The following is an 18,265-nucleotide window of genomic DNA, read 5'->3' as shown; positions in this document are numbered from 1 at the left end:
GTAAAAGAGAGGGAAGAGTTGATATTGTACCACTGGAAGACGATGCTGGCGTGTTAGTAATAGGGCAAAGAAATCGCGGCCGAATGTAATAAGTATTTTGCGTCAATCTTCACTGTGTGAGACACTCACAGTATAAGACTATCAGACATAGGAGCAGAATTAGGCCAGTCAGCCCTATCGAGTCTGCTCCGCCGTTCTATCATGGCTGATCCCGGTTCTGACTCAACCCCATGCACCTGTCTCCTCGGCATATCCTGTAATGTCTCGACTGATCCATAAACTATTAGCTTTTGCCTGTAATGTACCCACAGACCTGGGCCCCACCGCCGTCTGTGTCACAGAATTCCACAGATTCACTGCTCTCTGACTAAATAAAATCCTCCTTAACTGCTCTAAAAGGTTGCTCCTCCGCTTTCAGGCTGTGCCCTCTGTTATGGCTACACCCACCATAGGAAAAGTCCTCTCCTCATCCACCCTATCCGGACCTTTCCACATTCGGTGGGTTTCAGTGAGATTCAGGATTCAGGATGAGGTTTATTATCACCGGCATTTGGCGTGAAATTTGTTGACAGCAGCAGCAGTTCAATGCAATACATATTCTGACATAGATAATAATAATAAACTAATTAAAACAATAATCAACAAGTAAATCAATTATGTGTGATGAATATTTTATTAAAATGTGTAAAAACAGAAATACTGTATATTGAAGAGTGTCCAAAGCTTTCAAAGTCCATTCAGGAATCAGATGGCAGAGGGGAAGAAGCTTTTCCTGAATCACTGAGTGTGCGCCTTCAGGCTTCTGTATCTCCTACCTGATGGTAACAGTGAGGAAAGGGCATGTCCTGGGTGCTGAAGGTCCTTTATAATGGACGCTGCCTTTCTGTGATACCGCTTCCTGAAGATGTCCTGGATTCTTTGTAGTCTCGTACCCAAGATGGAGGTGACGACATTTACAGCCTTCTGCAGCTTCCACCCACATTTACTAAACATAAGTCAGTGCAGGAGTACAGGCCCAAAGCTGGGAAACACTTCTCGTGCTTAACCCCTTCATTCCCGAAATCGTCTTCTTGAAGATCCTCTGGACTCTCTCCAATGACAACGCACATTTTCTAAGATAGAAGTCCCGCATGCTCTAAATAACGGAACGTTAGCCTTCATTGGTAGAGGGATTGAATTCAAGAGCAGGGAGGTAATGCTGCCACTATACAGGGTACAGGTGAGGCCGCACCTGGAGTACTGTGTGCAGTTCTGGTCTCCATACTTGAGGAAGGATATACAGTACTGAGTTTGGAGGCAATGCAGAGAAGGTGAACCAGTTTGATTCCAGGGATGAGGGGGTTAACCTATGAGGAGAGATTGAGTCGCCTGGGACTTTTCTCTCTGGGGTTCAGAAGAATGAGAGGGAATCTTATAGAAATACCCAGAATTTTGAAAGGGATAGATAAGATAGAAGTAGGAAAGTTGTTTCCATTGGTAGATGAGACTAGAACTCGGGGACATTGCCTCAAGATTCAGGAGAGAAGAGTTAGGACGGAGATGAGGAGAAACTGTTTTTCCCAGAGAGTGGTGAATCTGTGGAATTCTCTGTCCAGGGATGCAGTTGAGGCTTCCTCACGAAGTATATTTAAGATACAGTTAGATAGGTTTTTGCAGCGTAAGGGAATTAAGGGCTATAGGGAAAAGGCAGGTAGATGGAGCTGAGTTCAGCCATGATTTTATTGAATGGCGGGGCATACTCAGTGGGCCAATGGCCGACTCCTGCTCCCATTTCTTATGTTCTGACGTGTGGCCTGAGTAGTGTCTTATAAAGCAACAGCGTTATCTCCTTGCTAATATATTCTACTTCACTTTAAATAAATGCCAGCATTGCAGTTGCCTTCTTTACCACAGACTCAACCCGGAAGTTAATCTTCTGGGAGTCTTGCCCAAGGTCCTGGTGTCGTAGTGACGTCAGCGCCGGACTCCGTAACGGAGGTCCCTGGGTTCGAATACAGTCGGGCCTCTCCCGAGTACGCTTTCCATCCGTGCCGGATTGAGTGTTGAGCTCGCAATTCGACCTCACAAAATAAAGAAAGATACTGTGAAATGTCTGTGTGAGCAGTAGCGCCCACACAACCTTCCGATCCGCGCCTTGTAAGGCATGAAAATGCCCGACGCTGCCCTGAGTCAGTCCTGAGTCGACGACATCATCATCATCATCAGGTTTCCGTCTGTACTTCTGTGGCTTGAACCTTCTCCCCAATCACATAACAGTTCACTCTTGTTCCTTTTGCCGAAATGCACTATCGTACTTTTCCCAATATTGTATTCCATCTGCCAGTTTCTTGCTCATTCTTCAAATTTCTCTGAGTCCTGCTGCAATCGTATTGCTTCCTCAGCACTACCATCACCTCCACCTATCTTTGTATCATCCGCAAACCTTGTCACAAAGCCATCAGTTCCATTATCCAAGTCACTGACAAACTATGTGAAAAGTAGCGGTCCGAATACTGACCCCTGAAGACCACAAGTCACTGCTGGCCAACCAGAAAAGGCCCCTTTTATTCCCACTCGCTGCCCCTTGGCTGTCAGCCATTCCTCTATCCTTTCCAGTATTACTTCTGACTTTTATCCTGTTAAGCAGTTTCATGTGTGACACCTTATCAGATGCTTTCTGAAAATCCAAGTAAGTGATATCCACTGCCTCTCGTTTGTCCATCCTGCTTATGACTTCCTCGAAGATCTGTAACAGACTTGTCAGGCAAGATTTCCCTGTATAGAACCTATGCTGGGTTTGACATTATATCATTAGTCTCCTAGTACCCCAAAACCTCATCTGTTATCATGACTCCACACTTTCTCAGCCACTGAGGTTAGGCTAATTGGACTATAATTTACTTTAATTCGCCTTACTCCCTTCTCAAAGAGTGGATTGGCATTTGTAATCTTCCTGTCCTCTGGGACCATGCCAGAATCAAGTGATTCTTGACGGGTCATGACCAATGCATCTTTTATCTCTCCAGCAACCTCTCTCAGGACTCTGGGATGTAGTCCATCTGGTCCAGGTGACTTATCCACTTAAAGAACCTGAGTTGGCCGAGCACGTTTTCCTTTGTAATAGCAATGGCACTCACTCCTGTTCCCTGACACTCATAGATCTCTGGCACACTGGTGGTGTCTTCCACAGACAAGACGGATGCAAAGTATCTATCAAGTTAGTCTACCATCTCTTCCCCATTTGTAGCCCATGAGCATCATTTTCCAGTGGTCCAATATCAACTCTCGCCTCCCTTTCGTATATTTTATAACTGGTTGATATTATTGTATAGTTTGTTGTCTTATTTCACCTTTCCCCTTATAGCTTTTATTTTAAATTTGCCTGTTGTTAGATATTAAAAGCTACCCAATATCCAACCTACTATTCACTTTTAATACCTTATATGCTTTTATACAGTCCTTAACTTCCTTTGTCAGACACGATAGCCTAGCCCCGCTGTTTGAGAACTACGTCTGTGGGACATATCTATCCTGCACATTATGAACTATTCCCAGAAACGTCAGCCATTTCTGCTCTGGCGTCATCTCCACCAGCATCCTCCAATCCACCTGGGGAATCACCTTTCTCACGCCTCTGTAATTCCCTTTCATTCCATTGCGATACTACACATGTGACCTGTGCTTCTGCCTCACAAATTGCAGTAGGACTTCAATCATATTATGATCACTGCCTTCTACTGGTTCCTTTACATTAACCTGCCTAATAAGATCTGGGTTATTACACAACACCCAATGTAAGATAGCAGTTCCCCGAGTAGGCTCAACCATCAGCTGCTCTAAAAAGCCATTTCGTTTGCATTCAATACATCCCCTCTTTTGCGATCTCACGCCAATCTGACTTTCCCGATCCTCCTGCAGAGTGAAGTCACCCACTACAGTTGTGTCATTAAATTTATTACATAAATGCCAAACATTCAGCAGTACCTGGGGCAGAAGTGAGGATACATGCTTTTACTAAGGAGAGAAGGGGTTTTTGAAGCGGAAAGGCCTGAAGGTAGATAAGACACCGCAGAGTTCAGAAAGAGGTGGCTGAAGAGATTGTGAAGGCATTGGAGTCATAAAACACTAAAACACAGGAAAATGCCATTCGGCCAGTCCAGTCCGTGCTAAAGCATTAATCTTCCGAGTTCCAACAAATTCCACCTGGACCATCGCCCTCCCTATGCTTCTCATCCATTGACCTAAGCAAACTTCTCTAAAAGATTACAATCATCCCTGCCACTTGCTCTGGCAGCTCGGGGCACACTCTCCCCGCCTCTGAATGAAGTTCCCCCGTAGTTTCCTCTTCAAGTGATGAGTAATGATCTATCAGAAATCACTAGATTTTAGAACGGTTCTGGTGGACCAGAAATTTGCAAATGTCACTCCAGTCTTTAAGAAGAGAGGGGGCACAAGAAAGAAAATTATTGGACAGTTAGTCTGACATTAGTTGTCAGGAAGATGTTAGAGTGTACTACGAGTGTGTTTTTTGGGTACTGTAATTGGGGAAACATGATGAAGTAGGCCAACGTCAGCCGGATTCTTTCGAGGAAATCTTGACTGACAAATCTCTTGGAATACTTTGCAGAAATAAAAGGCAAGGTAGATAAAGCAGAAGCAGTGTGTGTTGTTTGCTTGGATTTGCAGATGATCTTCAACAAGGTACCCCATGCAAGGCTGATTGAAAAAGTAAGGAGGCATGGGATCCAAGGGCACATTGCTTTGTGCATCCAGAGCTGCCTTGCTCACAGAAGACAAAGAGTGGTTGTAGACTGGTCATATTCTGCATGGAGGTCGGTGACCAGTGGTCTGCCTCAGGGATCGGTTCTGGGACCCCTACCCTTCGTGACTTTAATAAATGACCTGGATGAGGAAGTGGAGGTACGGGTTAGTAAATTTGCTGATGACACAAAGGTTGGGTTAGGTTGCAGGGGGATATTGATAGTCTGCAAACCTGGGCTGAGAAGCGGCAAATGGAGTTCAACCCAAAGAAGTGTGATGTGTTTCATTTGTTTCGGTCAAATATGATAGCATATAGTATTAATGGTAAGCCTCTTGGCAGTGTGGAGGAACAGAGGGATCTTGGGGACGGAGTCCACAGGATACTCAAAGCTGCTATGTAGGTTGACTCTGTGGTTAAGAAGCCATACTGTGCGTTGGCCTTAATCATCCGCAGGCTTGAGTTTAAAAGCCGAGATGTAATGTTGCAGCTATATAGGACTTTGGTCAGACACCACTTGGAGTACTGTGCTCAGTCCTGGTCGCCAAACTACAGGAAGGATGTGGAAGCCATAGAAAGGGTGCTGAGGAGGTATGGGACAGGTAGTTTAGAGCAAAGCGGGAGTCTGCAGAAGGACTTCGATAGGTCTGGAGAATGCCAGCAAAGTAGCAGTTGAAATACAGTGTATGCAAGTCATGTACATTTGGTAGAAGTAATTGGGCGTAGAAAATAAATAAATGGGAGAAGCTTGAAAAAATTAGAGGTGCATAAGTGCTTGTAAGTCCTTGAGCAAGAGGCCCTAAAGATTTGCTTGTAGATTGAGTTGATTAAGGATGACAACTGCAATGTTAGCAATATAAGAGCAAGGATGTGATACTATAGCTTTATAACGCATTGGGCAGATCACTGTTGCTGTATTGTGAGCAGATTCCGACCTGTACTTACGATTTATTATCTGAGCAAAAGATGTGTTCGTATTGGAGTGGGTCTGGAGAAGTTTCAAAGAATGATTCCAGGAAGACCAAGAGTGGATGACCTGGATGAGGAAGTACGTGGGAAGGGATTCACTCAGTCATCCAACCTACAGAAATTTATCAATATCCACTGCTGCTGATTTCCACACACAAATAATCAAAAGGGATATGCCCAATCAAATAGATAATTAATCGATCAATAGCCCCCAAACAACACGGCCTAGCCGGACACATAACAGGGAACTTTAACATCTCACAACACTGGATTCAGTAATGAAACCCGTGATTAATGTTCTTGTCCCTCTGAAATTATAAGAAACGCACATTGAGGTGCATTTTAATACGAGCGCTTCCCCACAGGTGATGTCACACAGACCCCCCTCGTGGCTGACGTCACGCATGGGCTTCACACACCGGGATCTGCCCTTACGTGCACAGTGTCTTACGTCATCCATGCGCTGCTGAGCTCGGGCTTTATCAGTTTAATAGCTGGGCTAATAGTCACGTGACCAGCCGTCCCCCACAGCTGTCAACAGAGGATTCAGGGGCTGCGCTATTCCCTCTGGTGCAAAGCGATGTCAATCACTTGTTACCACCAGTCGCAGAGGTGGACAAGTCCAGAGGGTGTTACCCCCGCTGAGTTAGCCTCCCCTCCGGCCTCAAACTCCACATCACACCGGAGTAAATGTCCGTTTTTTGATTTATTTCCATTTCCCTCCAAGAGAAGTTGGGGTGTTTGTGAAGCGTCTGCTGCGGCCGGAGTCTGATGTGTCGCCGAGAGGTAGGAGGAAACCACTCGGCCCATCGGTTTGATGCCAGTTCCCTGGGGAGGGAGAGGAGGGTGAGAGGGGGCGGGCAATATGTTTGTCCCGGTGGAAATCTCTGGAAATATCTGAGCCCACAGTGGTGGCGAACAGAGGGATTCACATTGGGGGGGGGGGGGGGAAACACCAGCAGACGGTTGACCTGCAAGTGGGGCCAATGACGGGGGTAGGATCTGAGTGTTTGGGGCAACACGGGGCTGCTGCAGATGAACATTTTTTGCACAGATGATTAACCAAGTGGTTAGAGAGTATTTGTTATAGAGTGTGCAATGAAGTTTCAACAGACTCATCCCTGAAATGGTTGGGTCATCATATGAAGAAAGATCAAATGTGATAACCCTTTCATTTAGGGAATCGAGGCCTGAGAAGTGAACACATTGAAATGCCCAACATCATTACCGGTAGAAACAGGGATCCCAGTCTCTGAAAAAGGAGGTGGATGCCGATATTTTATAATAAAACCCCTATTGTTTTACCTTTACCTCCTCTCCCAATTTTATGGTTGCCTTGGTCCTTCACACCCGCTTACCTGTTTAAGATTCAGCCCATTAGCAGCAGTCAGCAATTCATTTTTTTTGGCTTTTCGTAATGCCTCAGGGGTTGGCGCTTCCAGAAATTTATAAATGTCCATTGCTGCTGATTTCCACACACAAATAAATCAAAAAGGATTTCCCCAATCAAACTGATAATTCATCGATCAATAGCCACCAAATTTGTTCATATCCCAGACGCAGGCCCCAAATTTGTTATGAACCATAATGCTTTAGAAACAAGCCAGCAGCAATAGACTACACCTGGAGTCTGGTTTTGATGTTAAATCTGTCTTTATTAGAATCTACTTGTAATATTGCAACTTAAACAAGATAAACAGGAGTTAACAGTGTTAAGTTTATAAATGTGTGTAAATAAAACTCCCAAACTATTGAGCTCGGAGGAAACAAGGCTCGGAGTCTTGAGATGGTAAAGTATGAAAGTTCAGTTCAACTACAGAATCGGCGATAAGAGAGAGAGATTTGTAATCCAGGGTAAATGGCAAGAGAAGGCAAAAATTTCGATATTATGTAGATATATGTAGATATGTAAATATGTACATTCCTCAGGTTCCATGGTGGTAAAACGAAAGAACAGTCATTGTAGAATTTATCCGTCATCATTCCAAATCCACATACTGATTATCACCGAAAGTGACTTGTCACAAGGGGTATGTTTTCAAGTGAACTACCACACCACAGCCATTCAAGTGTTAACACATAAGTGGTCTCCACAGGATATCCCAAATCAGATCCACTCCTATGGATCAAACAATGTGACTTCCACACATTCGATGTACATGAATCGATAATTAACCCACCCTTGTGGGCATAGGAAACTTTTAAACAGTGACCCTTGGTCACTAGTTCCCTGGTTTCAATCCTTCCATTTTTCCTCCTTCGTCTCCATTTGACTCTGAGTGTCTGTGTCCTCGGTTAAAACTAAACAAGCGCGAGCGATGTAAACAGGCTGCAAGTCAGACTGATTCATCTTCTTAATCTCTCTCTCTTAAAATGAGAGTCCACAGCAAAGGAAACCCAGGGATTCATAACAACGGCCAGTCCCCACTGTAAACTGACTGGTGTGCCAGTAGTTGTGATGACTGAGTGAATCCTATCCCACAGTCTAAGCAGGTGAATAGCTTTTCCCCAGCGTGAACTCGCTGATGATTCTGTAGGTGGGAGGACTGAGTGAATCGCTTCCCGCATTCTGAGCAGATGAACGGCTTCTCCCCAGTGTGAACTGACAGGTGTGCCAGTAGTTAGGATGACCGAGTGAAACTCTACCCACAGTCTGAGCAGGTGAACAGCTTCTTCCCAGTGTGAACTCGCTGATTCTGTATGTGGGATGACTGAGTGAATCCCCTCCCACAGACTGAGCAGAAGAACGGCTTCTCCCCAGTGTGAACTCGCTGGTGTCTCTGTAGGTAGGATGACCGAGTGAATCTCTTCCCACAGACTGAGCAGGTGAACGGCTTCTCTCCAGTGTGAACTCGCTGATGTCTCTGTAGGTGGGATGACCGAGTGAATCTCTTCCCACAGACTGAGCAGGTGAACGGCTTCTCTCCAGTGTGAACTCGCTGATGACTCTGTAGGCTGGATGAATGAGTGAATCCCTTCCCACAGTCTGAGCAGGTGAACGGCTTCTCCCCTGTGTGCACTCGCTGATGTACCAGTAAGGTCGATGACAGAGTGAATCCCTTCCCACAGACTGAGCAGGTGTATGGCTTCACGCCAGTATGAACTGACTGGTGTGCCAGTAGTTGGGATGACCGAGTGAAACTCTTCCCACAGTCTGAGCAGGTGAATGGCTTCTCTCCAGTGTGAACTCGCTGATGACTCTGTAGGTGGGATGAATCAGTGAATCTCTTCCCACAGATTGAACAGGTGAACGGCTTCTCCCCAGTGTGAACTCTCTGATGTCTCTGTAGTGTGGATGACTCAGTGAATCCCTTCCCACAGACTGAGCAGGTAAATGGCTTCTCCCCAGTGTGAAATCGTTGATGTCTCTGTAGGTAGGATGACAGTGTGAATCCCTTCCCACATTCTGAGCAGGTGAACAGCTTCTCCCCAGTGTGAACTTTCTGATGTCTCTGCAGGTCAGATGACTGAGTGAATCCCTTCCCACATTCTGAGCAGGTGAACGGCTTCTCCCTTGTGTGAACTCGCTGATGATTCTGTACATGGGATGAATGAGTGAATCCCTTCCCACAGACTGAACAGATGAATGGCCTCTCCCCAGTGTGAACTCGCTGATGACTCTGTAGGGCGGATGAATCAGTGAATCCCTTCCTACAGACTGAACAGGTGAACGGCCTCTCCCTGTTGTGAACTCGCTGATGTCTCAGTAGGTGGGATGACTGAGTGAATCCCTTCCCACAGACTGAGCAGGTGAATGGCTTCTCCCCAGTATGAACTGACTGGTGTGCCAGTAGTCGGGATGACCGAGTGAAACTCTTCCCACAGTCTGAGCAGGTGAACGGCTTCTCCCCAGTGTGAACTTGCTGATGACTCTGTAGGTTGGATGACTGAGTGAATCTCTTCCCACAGACTGAGCAGGTGAATGGCTTCTCCCCAGTGTGAACTCGCTGATGTCTCTGTAGGTTGGATGATGCAGTGAAACCCTTCCCGCAGACTGTGCAGGTGAATGGCCGCCCCCTGGTGTGAACACGCTGGTGTGCCATTAGGTCAGATGACCGAGAGAATCACTTCCCTGAAATTCAGCAGATGACCGGACTCTGCTCAGTGTGATCTGACTGGTGTGTCCACAGGTGGGTTGCCCGACAGAATCCTTTCTCACACACAGAACAGGTGAATGGCCTTGCCCATTGTGAACTTGCTGATATGCCTTCAATTGTGATAACCGAGTGAATCCATTCCCACTGTCTGAGCAGGTGAAAGGCCTTTCTCCTCTGTAAAATGACGGGCTTGCTAGATGTTCAAATGACCAAGTGAATCCCTCTCCACAGTCTGAGCTGGAAGGACGGTTGATTGAATACCTTGCTCCACTTCTTAAATATCTGGACAGAGACAGCAAAACTGGCGTGTTGTCTTTGAGATTCCTGAAGACAAATTTCTTCTCATTTTTTATCCTGTAAAAGATTGACAACATCCATCAATGGGTGTAGGACAACATTTCCGATGAGATTACTTGAGTTGCCATGGTTTGATTTAGTATCACACTGTTACAGTGAGGTTAAACTCAAGTTGGAAGATAAATCATCTCCTGACTGGGAAGAGTGCTGGTATCTGGAATGACCATCTATTCCCATATGCATTTCAAGTTCCAACTCCTTACAGTGCAGGGTTACAAACTGCAGCTGGATGCATATCTTGGAAGTGAGGGCATCAGGGACACTACAGGTCTTCCCATCTACCCTACAATACACCCACTAACTTGTAATAACCAGTGTGTACATAAATCTTGCACTGTGTATTTTTTTTTACCCAGTGATAAGATGTGCACAGTGAATTTTTATAGAGAGGTATTCATTTTAAGAGCTGGCAAATCACTGTCAATAGGAACATTGATCTCCTCTGGGTTCGATCAAGTTCATCTGCACTCTCACACAACCGATGCAGCTGGCCTGTAATGGGTAATGAAGGATTTTCTCACCAAAATTTTTTGCATATTGTCCATATGTGGTTTGCTTGCTAAGTTACACTTTAAAAAGTCAGATTTCCAAATATCACTCCACTTCTACCCATTTGCAAATTCTCCAGCAAGTACTGCAACACCAGAATACACACAAGTATCCCCTGAAGCCTCCCCCAACGACTGACAGTGGTGAACTCAGTGATGGCAATGCCAATGAATACGAAGGGAAGGACAGGAGTCTGTCTCATTGGAGTCTGGCACATTTGCGATGTGAAAGATACTTGCTGCCCATGACAAAGGTGTTTGATATCATTACATACCCAGAGAGAATGGGACAAAACATGTTCTCATGGGTAGAAAAGTCCAGAACAAGAGGAGGTAGAACAAGCAATAGACACAAAATGCTGGAGGAACTCAGCAGGCCAAGCAGCATCTATAGAAAAGAGTACTAATGCTGAATTCCTCTAGCATTTTGTGAGTGTTGCTTGGATTTCCAGCATCTGCAGATTTTCTCTTGTTAGTGATTGGAGATAGAACAAAGGTGATTTTCTCAACTGGTGATGTAAAAGATTTTGTTCCCTTTCTCTGAGTTGCTAATCCTTGCCTTTATTATAGCTGGAGCTCAGCTCTATCTGAGAGATCCATCGGTTCCCATTCCCTCAGCAGCCGGAAGCTCCCCGGGGCCCATGTACGGATCGTGGTGCTGAGAGACAGGGACGAGAGCAGGACTATCCCGGGATTGTTGGCCACGGTGTCCGGATTTCACAGGAATTGTCCTGAAGTCAGTGTTTAAGATAAAAACACAGAGAATTGCTCTTATCTGTACCCGACATTTTCAAGGCCTTCTGTGTACTGCGCGCATACGTGATACTCAGGGATGGCCTCAGCCTGACGCCTGCGTATTTCATTGGCACTTTAGCGCCGGCAAAATTCTTAACGCATGGCCCTCTGAGACATCACGGTGCCATTAACCATTTCTGCAAGCATCGGTTCAATGTCCATACCTCATTTTTTTTATAGTGTGTGTAGAAAAAATCTGCAGCTGTTTTAACACAGAAAGTGGCTCCCATAAACAATATACTCAATATCAACATGTATCTAATGCCAAAGTACAATGCTGTTATAAAACACAGGAGATTCTGCAGTTGCTGGAAATACAGAGACACACACATGCACAAAAAGCTGGAGGAACTCTGCAATTCAGAGAGCAACTAAGCAGCGAAGTACACAGGCTAGGCATGCTGAAGGGGCTCGGCCTAAACATTGTCTTTTTATTCCTCTCCACATTTGCTGCCCAAAATTAACCACCATTTCTTTCGGTCAACCAGTTTCCAAATGTGTCTGACCTTTCTTTTGTAGTCACATCCTCCCGGTTCCTCCTGATTCCTCCTCCTCCTCCTCGTAAACACTGGACCCCATCTCTCTCTGGAGCAACTTTTGGTTTTTGACTCTGCACCATCGAAGATTCACTCGCTACTCTGCTGTCAGACTTTAGAGGTGCATTGTGTTTAGAGACCCCAGGTTCACTTACAGTGAGTGTCGCTTTAAGTGATTGACTGAGGTGGGGCTGTGACGTCAGTCACAAGGAGAGAGAGAGAGAGAGAACGTCAAAACCACAGTGAGCTTATCGTCTTTTTCACCCTGGACAAAATCATGCAGGTGTATGAGATGATGAGAGGCATTGGTAGTGTGGATAGCCAGAGGCTTTTTCCTCAGGGCTGAAATAGCTAACACGAGGGGGAATAGGTTTAAGCTGCTTGGAAGTAGGTACAGGGGAGGCGTCAGAGCCAAGTTTTTTAAGCAAAGAGAGGTGTGTGTGTGGAATGCACCGCCAGCGATGATGGCACAGGTGGATACAATAGGGTCTTTTAATATACTCTCAGATAGGTACATGGAGCTTAGGAAAATAGGTAGCTATGCGGCAGGGTAATACTAAGCAGCTTCTAGAGTAAGATACATGGTCGGCACAGCAATGTGGGACAAAGCATCTGTAATGAGTTGTGCATTTATATGTTTCCATGCAGTTCACGGGAAATCTCCTATCCCACGGAGTGGTGACTAGTTGCAACCTGTCATCTCAGGGAGAGTGAGAGGGGAACGGCAGGGAGAGATTTTGATATACGGATATGGAACAGAAACATGGGCAGGAACCAGATGGGCTGTGTGGCCTTTTTAGTGTACATTATGAGTGTGGTAGAGACAGTAAGTACCTGAGACACGGGATTTGATACAGAACTGATTTATCTTTCACAGATCCACAATATTAAACACCAATCTAGATTAAGACTAACATCAGCAGAACGGAGTCCTCCAATGCTCAGTGACCAGGGTTCAGTCCTGGGTGCGACGAGCAGCCACAAGAACTTCAGAATCAGAACCGTCCCTCATGATCCTGCAGCTGCTTTCAGTCACCGTGATGGCTAAACTTTTAACACAGAGATGACTTGAACATCCTCCCTGATGTAGGACTGCTCAGACCGATGATGTACGGGAGAAGGAAAAAAAAGAGATAATAAAGTTGTTTGCACCGTTAGGGATAAACAGAGAGGAAAAGGTGGAATGTTTCTTGAATGCATCTATTTTAATGCTGGGAACATTGTAAGAAAGGTGGATGAGCTTAGAGTATGGATTGATAACTGGAAATATGATGTTGTATCTATTAGTGAAACATGGTTGCAGGAGGGGTGTGATTGGCAACTAAATATTCCTGGATTTTGTTGTTTCAGAAGGGCAAGGGGGGAGGTATTGCAATGCTTGTCTGAGAAAATATTGCAGCAGTGCTTTGACAAGATAGATTACAGGGCTCATTTAGGGAGCCTATTTGGGTGGAATTGAGGAATGGGAAAGGTATAGTAACACTTATAGGGGTGTATTGTAAACCACCGAATTGGAGGAGCAAATTTGTAAGGAGATAGCAGATATTTGCAGTAAGCACAAGGTTGTGATTGTGGGAGATTTTAAATGTCCACACATAGAAACGTAGAACATAGGTGCAGGAGTAGGCCATTAGGCCCTTCAATCCTGCACCGCCATTCAGTATGATCATGGCTGATCATCCAACTCAGAACCCTGTACCTGCTTTCTCTCCAAACCCCTGATCCCTTTAGCCACAAGGGCCATTTCTAACTCCCTCTTAAATATAGCCAATGAACTGGCCTCAACTGTTTCCTGTGGCAGAGAATTCCACAGATTCACCACTCTGTGTGTGAAGAAGTTTTTCCTCATCTTGGTTCTAAAAGGCTTCCCCTTTATCCTTAAACTGTGACCCCTCGTTCTGGACTCCCCCAACATCGGAAGCAATCTTCCTGCATCTAGCCTGTCCAATCCCTTTAGATTTTTATACGTTTCAATAAGATCCCCCCTCAATCTTCTAAATTCCAGCGAGTATAAGCCTAGTTGATCCAGTCTTTCTTCATATGAAAGTCCTGCCATCCCAGGAATCAACCTGGTGAACCTTCTTTATACTCCCTCTATGGCAAGAATTTCTTTCCTCAGATTAGGGAACCAAAACTGCACACAGTACGCCGGCTGTGGCCTCATCTGCCATGAATTTGCCTACTCACCTAACCTCACCAAGTCACCCTGCATCCTCTTAGCATCCACACAGCTAACACTGCCACGCAGCTTTCTGTTATCCACAAAATTGGAGATGCTGCATTTAATTCCATCGTATAAATCATTATTGTAAACAACTGGGGTCCCAGCACAGAGCCTTGCAGTACCCCACTAGTGACTGCCTGCCAATCTGAAAAGGTCCCATTTACTCCCACTCTTTGCTTCCTGTTTGCCAACCAATTCTCTATCCACTTCAATACCATACCCCCAGTACCGTGCGCTTTAAGATTGCACACTAATCTCCTGTGTGGGACCTTGTCAAAAGCCTTTTGACAATCCAAATATACCACATCCACTTGTTCTGCCTTATCCATTCTACCAGTTACATCATCAAAAAATTCTTTAAGATTCACCAGACATGATTTTCCTTTCACAAATCCATGTTGTCCTATTATTTCACTTCTTTCCAAATGTGCTGTTATTACATCTTTCAAAACAAACTCTAACATTTTACCCACCTCCAATGTCAGGCTAACCAATCTATAATTCCCCGGTTTCTCTCTCTCTCATTTTTTTAAAAAAGTGAGGTCACATTAGCCACCCTCCAATCCTGAGGAACTAATCCAGAATCTAAGGAGTTTTGAAAAATTATCACTAATGCATCCATTATTTCTTGGGCTACTTTCTGAAGAACTCTGAGATGCAGACCATCTTGCCCTGGGGATTTATCTGCCTTTAATCCCTTCAATTTATCTAACACCACTTCCCTACTAACATGTATTTCCCTCAGTTCCTCCATCTCACTAGACCCTTGGTCCTCTACTATTTCCGGAAGATTATTTATGTCCTCCTTAGCGAAGACAGAACTAAGGTAGTTATTCAATTGGTCTGCCATGTCCTTGTTCCCTATGATCAATTCACCTGTTTCGAACTGAAAGGGACTTACATTTGTCTTAAACAATCTTTTTTCTGTTCACTTATCTATAAATCATTTACAGTCAGTTTTCCACTCTCAATCAGGAAATAGTATCGGAAAAGGGATTCCAGCTATCAGACGCTACAATCACTCTGTTAGGGTTCGAAGGCACGGAACGTACATATTCACGTACCCAGCCTCTGCAGGTGGAATTCCAGGGGAGCCAGTGTGAGGTTTCATTTACAGTCACCACCAGACGGGGGGTGTAATCTCGCAGGGAGAGACTTGCTCTGTCCGTTGGAAGTCAAGATTCTTTGCACAGTCAATGCTGTCACCCTTGTCAGGTGAACAACCGACAGCTTCCCCAGTTTCTGACCCCCAGGAGGAGGGCAATTAAATTGGACACTCCTTCTGCCAGCAGCCAACCCTCATGTGACTCTGCGCTTTGACCCTACGGGGTGCGCCACTGAGGAAAGCCAATATTATGCATCCCCCGAGGGACAGAAGTTCCCAGTCACGGTGATTAGAGAGGTTAAAGGAAGAGACGGTATTGCATTACTGGCCGAATTTCCGGATTTCCTTTGGCGACAGGCAGAACTGGTAGTTGCCCATACTGTGGCGACCCATTTCCTAGCGTATCCGAACCGACTCACAATTAGATAGCCTACGGGGGTTTGCGAGCACAGAGCTTTGGAGCCTCTGCGCCATGGGGGGCCGGTTGACAGAGGCTTAAAAGTGAGGCTGAAGTTTTTGAATAAAGTTTTTTCCTTCGACTGCAGTTACCAACTCCGTGTCTTAATTTTAGCGCTGCGTGTAGCACACCGCTACAATACCACCATTAGGATTTGCACTGGGTTCAAGCCAAAGAGCCCAGGGTTCCTGCCCTACACCCTAACAAAACAAGCCTTCAGCACCGAGGGAGACTGTGGGTCGAGTCCAGGGGTGCGCAAACTTTTTGACTTGTGGGCCACAAAGGGTTCTAAAATTTGACAGGGGGGCTGGACCAGGAGCAGATGGACGGAGTGTTTTGGTAATACACCTCATAAGAGAAAATAAAATATCATGGGATATGTAGACAACATGTGCTTTAATTTCAATTGAAAATGCATTACAACAAAATATCTGTCTTTGAAGTCCCATGGTATTTAGCTATTTATTGAAATGACTTTTAAAACACTGAAAATTAAATGAATAAAATACAGCTTTTTTAAATAGTAACAGTTACTATTTTAAAGCACTGAAAATTCTGTTATCCTTCAAGATATTATCATCATCACTCTCCTCCTGCCTGTCTTTATTTCAAAAACGGTAGGAGATGCAGGTCTACTTGTCCTGCTCCTTCTTATTCAATAGTCCCCTGTGCCAAAACTCAACAATGACCAGCACAAGGACAGAACAATGACAGCGCGCCAGTATGCAGAGCGCGTTATTTGATCTGGAGCGCATTTTTTATCTTGAGAACGTACGTGCACCTGCGCACTACTCATGTCCATCACTTAACAGCAATGACGTAACATGTAATGCTTATTGAAAAAAATATTTTCAAATGCATTTTTTACATAACACAACGAAGAAACTTATTTTTAATTTCAGTGGGAACAATGTTGTTGGTCTCCCTTTTTAGCCAGCACATCAAAGTCTGGATTTAGTATTGTTGTGGTGATTCTCAGGATGGATCTGAGGTGTTGGTCAGTTAACTTGGATCTGTGGCTGGCTTTGTTGATGTTCATGACGCTGAACGCCTGTTCACACAAATAGGTCGAGCCGAACAAAGAGTAAAGTGCAAATGTGGAGTAATACGCTGCACCTCAACAAAGGTCAATGTGTAGCGGTGTGCTACATGCAGCGCTAAAATTACGACACAGAGTCGGTAACTGCAGTCGAAGAAAAAAAACTTTATTCGAAATCCCCAGCTTCACTTTTAAGCCTCCCTCAACCTGCCCCCCGTGGCGCAGAGGCTCCAAAGCTCTGTGCTCACAAATCCCCGCAGGCTATCTCCCTTAGCCGGAACGCTGGCTAATTGTGAGCCGGTTCCGATGTGCCAGGAAATGGGTCGCCACAAATGTATATAGAGTGCGTCATCTATTGGGAAAACGCCAGAATTGCGGGGAAAAAACGTTAACAAGGCTTATTAATATAATTTCATCAAGTTCTGCAGGCCGGATTAAAAAGCTTAACGGGCCGCATATGGCCCCCGGGCCGTAGTTTGCCCATGCCTGGTCTAGTCCAATATAGGAAGGAGTCTATGGTGAAGACGGGATATCTGGTAAGAAAACCTTTTAATGGTGGCCAAACCCATGCTGTACCCCATCTCTGTGCAATTTCAGGCCAAGAAGTCTGTCGCACCAACTGCCCCCCTGTCTGGATCACCATGAAAGAAGGACAGACTCTCCCATCCATTTAGCAATATCCCCTCAATCCCGAGGCAAATTTTTATGAGAATAGAAGCTCTTTTGTGGATCCAGCAGGATAACAATATTCTGACTATGCAATAGTGATGGGCAGTGAAGTAATTGAACAGGCCTCTTTTGAAGCAGCTGTCTCCGCCCAGAAGGCTGAGCTATTTGCTCTGACTCGTGCCTGTATCCCAGCAACAGACTAAAGTGGGAACGTTTACACAAACTCCCGTTACGCATTTGGAATTGTACATGACTACTGGGCTCTCTGGGAACGTGGGGATCCCTGACTTTCTCTGCCCACCCCATTAGTAATGCCACCTTTGTAAACAACTTACTCACCGCTCTACAGCTACCTCGAGTTTTGTTTTGTTTTTTCTCTGAGGAGAAGCGAAAACTGTGGTCCCAGATGGGGTGCCAGTAAGACCCCGACCTAGGATTTTGGATCACCCCAGTGGGACAGGTTTGTGTTCCTACACAGTTTTTACCAACATTGGTCGATTATATACGTAATTATACACACCTGGGAAAGGAGGGAATGGTTGGTAACCTGTACCCTGCACACCGGGTACGAGTCCCTTGCCAGGTGGACCTTTTCGTGTCTACAAGTTGATTTTATTGAATTGCCTAGAGTACATTGCTATAGATACTGCTTAGATATTATAGATGTGTTTAGTAGATGGGTTGAAGCTATTCCAACTACCAACAATACTGTTATGACTGTTGTGAAGGTA

The 18,265-nt window shown here is 45.2% G+C and overlaps 1 protein-coding gene across 5 annotated transcripts in view; it reads right to left on the bottom strand.

Annotated features, from left to right (window-relative positions):
- Positions 1-601: 601 nt before the first annotated feature.
- The window catches only part of LOC132390407 (zinc finger protein 665-like), a 30,240-nt gene continuing 12,576 nt past the window's right edge, over positions 602-18,265 (bottom strand). For 2 of the 5 annotated variants that reach the window (XM_059963021.1, XM_059963022.1), the window contains exon 4: positions 7,413-10,158. In XM_059963021.1, coding sequence (XP_059819004.1) covers positions 8,350-9,750 — 1,401 coding nt within the window. In that variant the 5' untranslated portion in view covers positions 9,751-10,158 and the 3' untranslated portion in view covers positions 7,413-8,349. Of the gene's footprint in view, positions 2,061-5,683; positions 5,775-7,412; positions 10,159-12,010; positions 12,158-18,265 lie in introns of those variants that run through there. The other 3 variants (XR_009510899.1, XM_059963023.1, XR_009510900.1) reach the window with 3 other exon arrangements.

Source organism: Hypanus sabinus, unplaced genomic scaffold (genome assembly GCF_030144855.1).
Source record: "Hypanus sabinus isolate sHypSab1 unplaced genomic scaffold, sHypSab1.hap1 scaffold_886, whole genome shotgun sequence".
NCBI classification, from domain to species: domain Eukaryota; kingdom Metazoa; phylum Chordata; class Chondrichthyes; order Myliobatiformes; family Dasyatidae; genus Hypanus; species Hypanus sabinus.
Note: the sequence above shows the minus strand (reverse complement) of the source record. Positions and strands in the feature narration are given on the sequence as shown.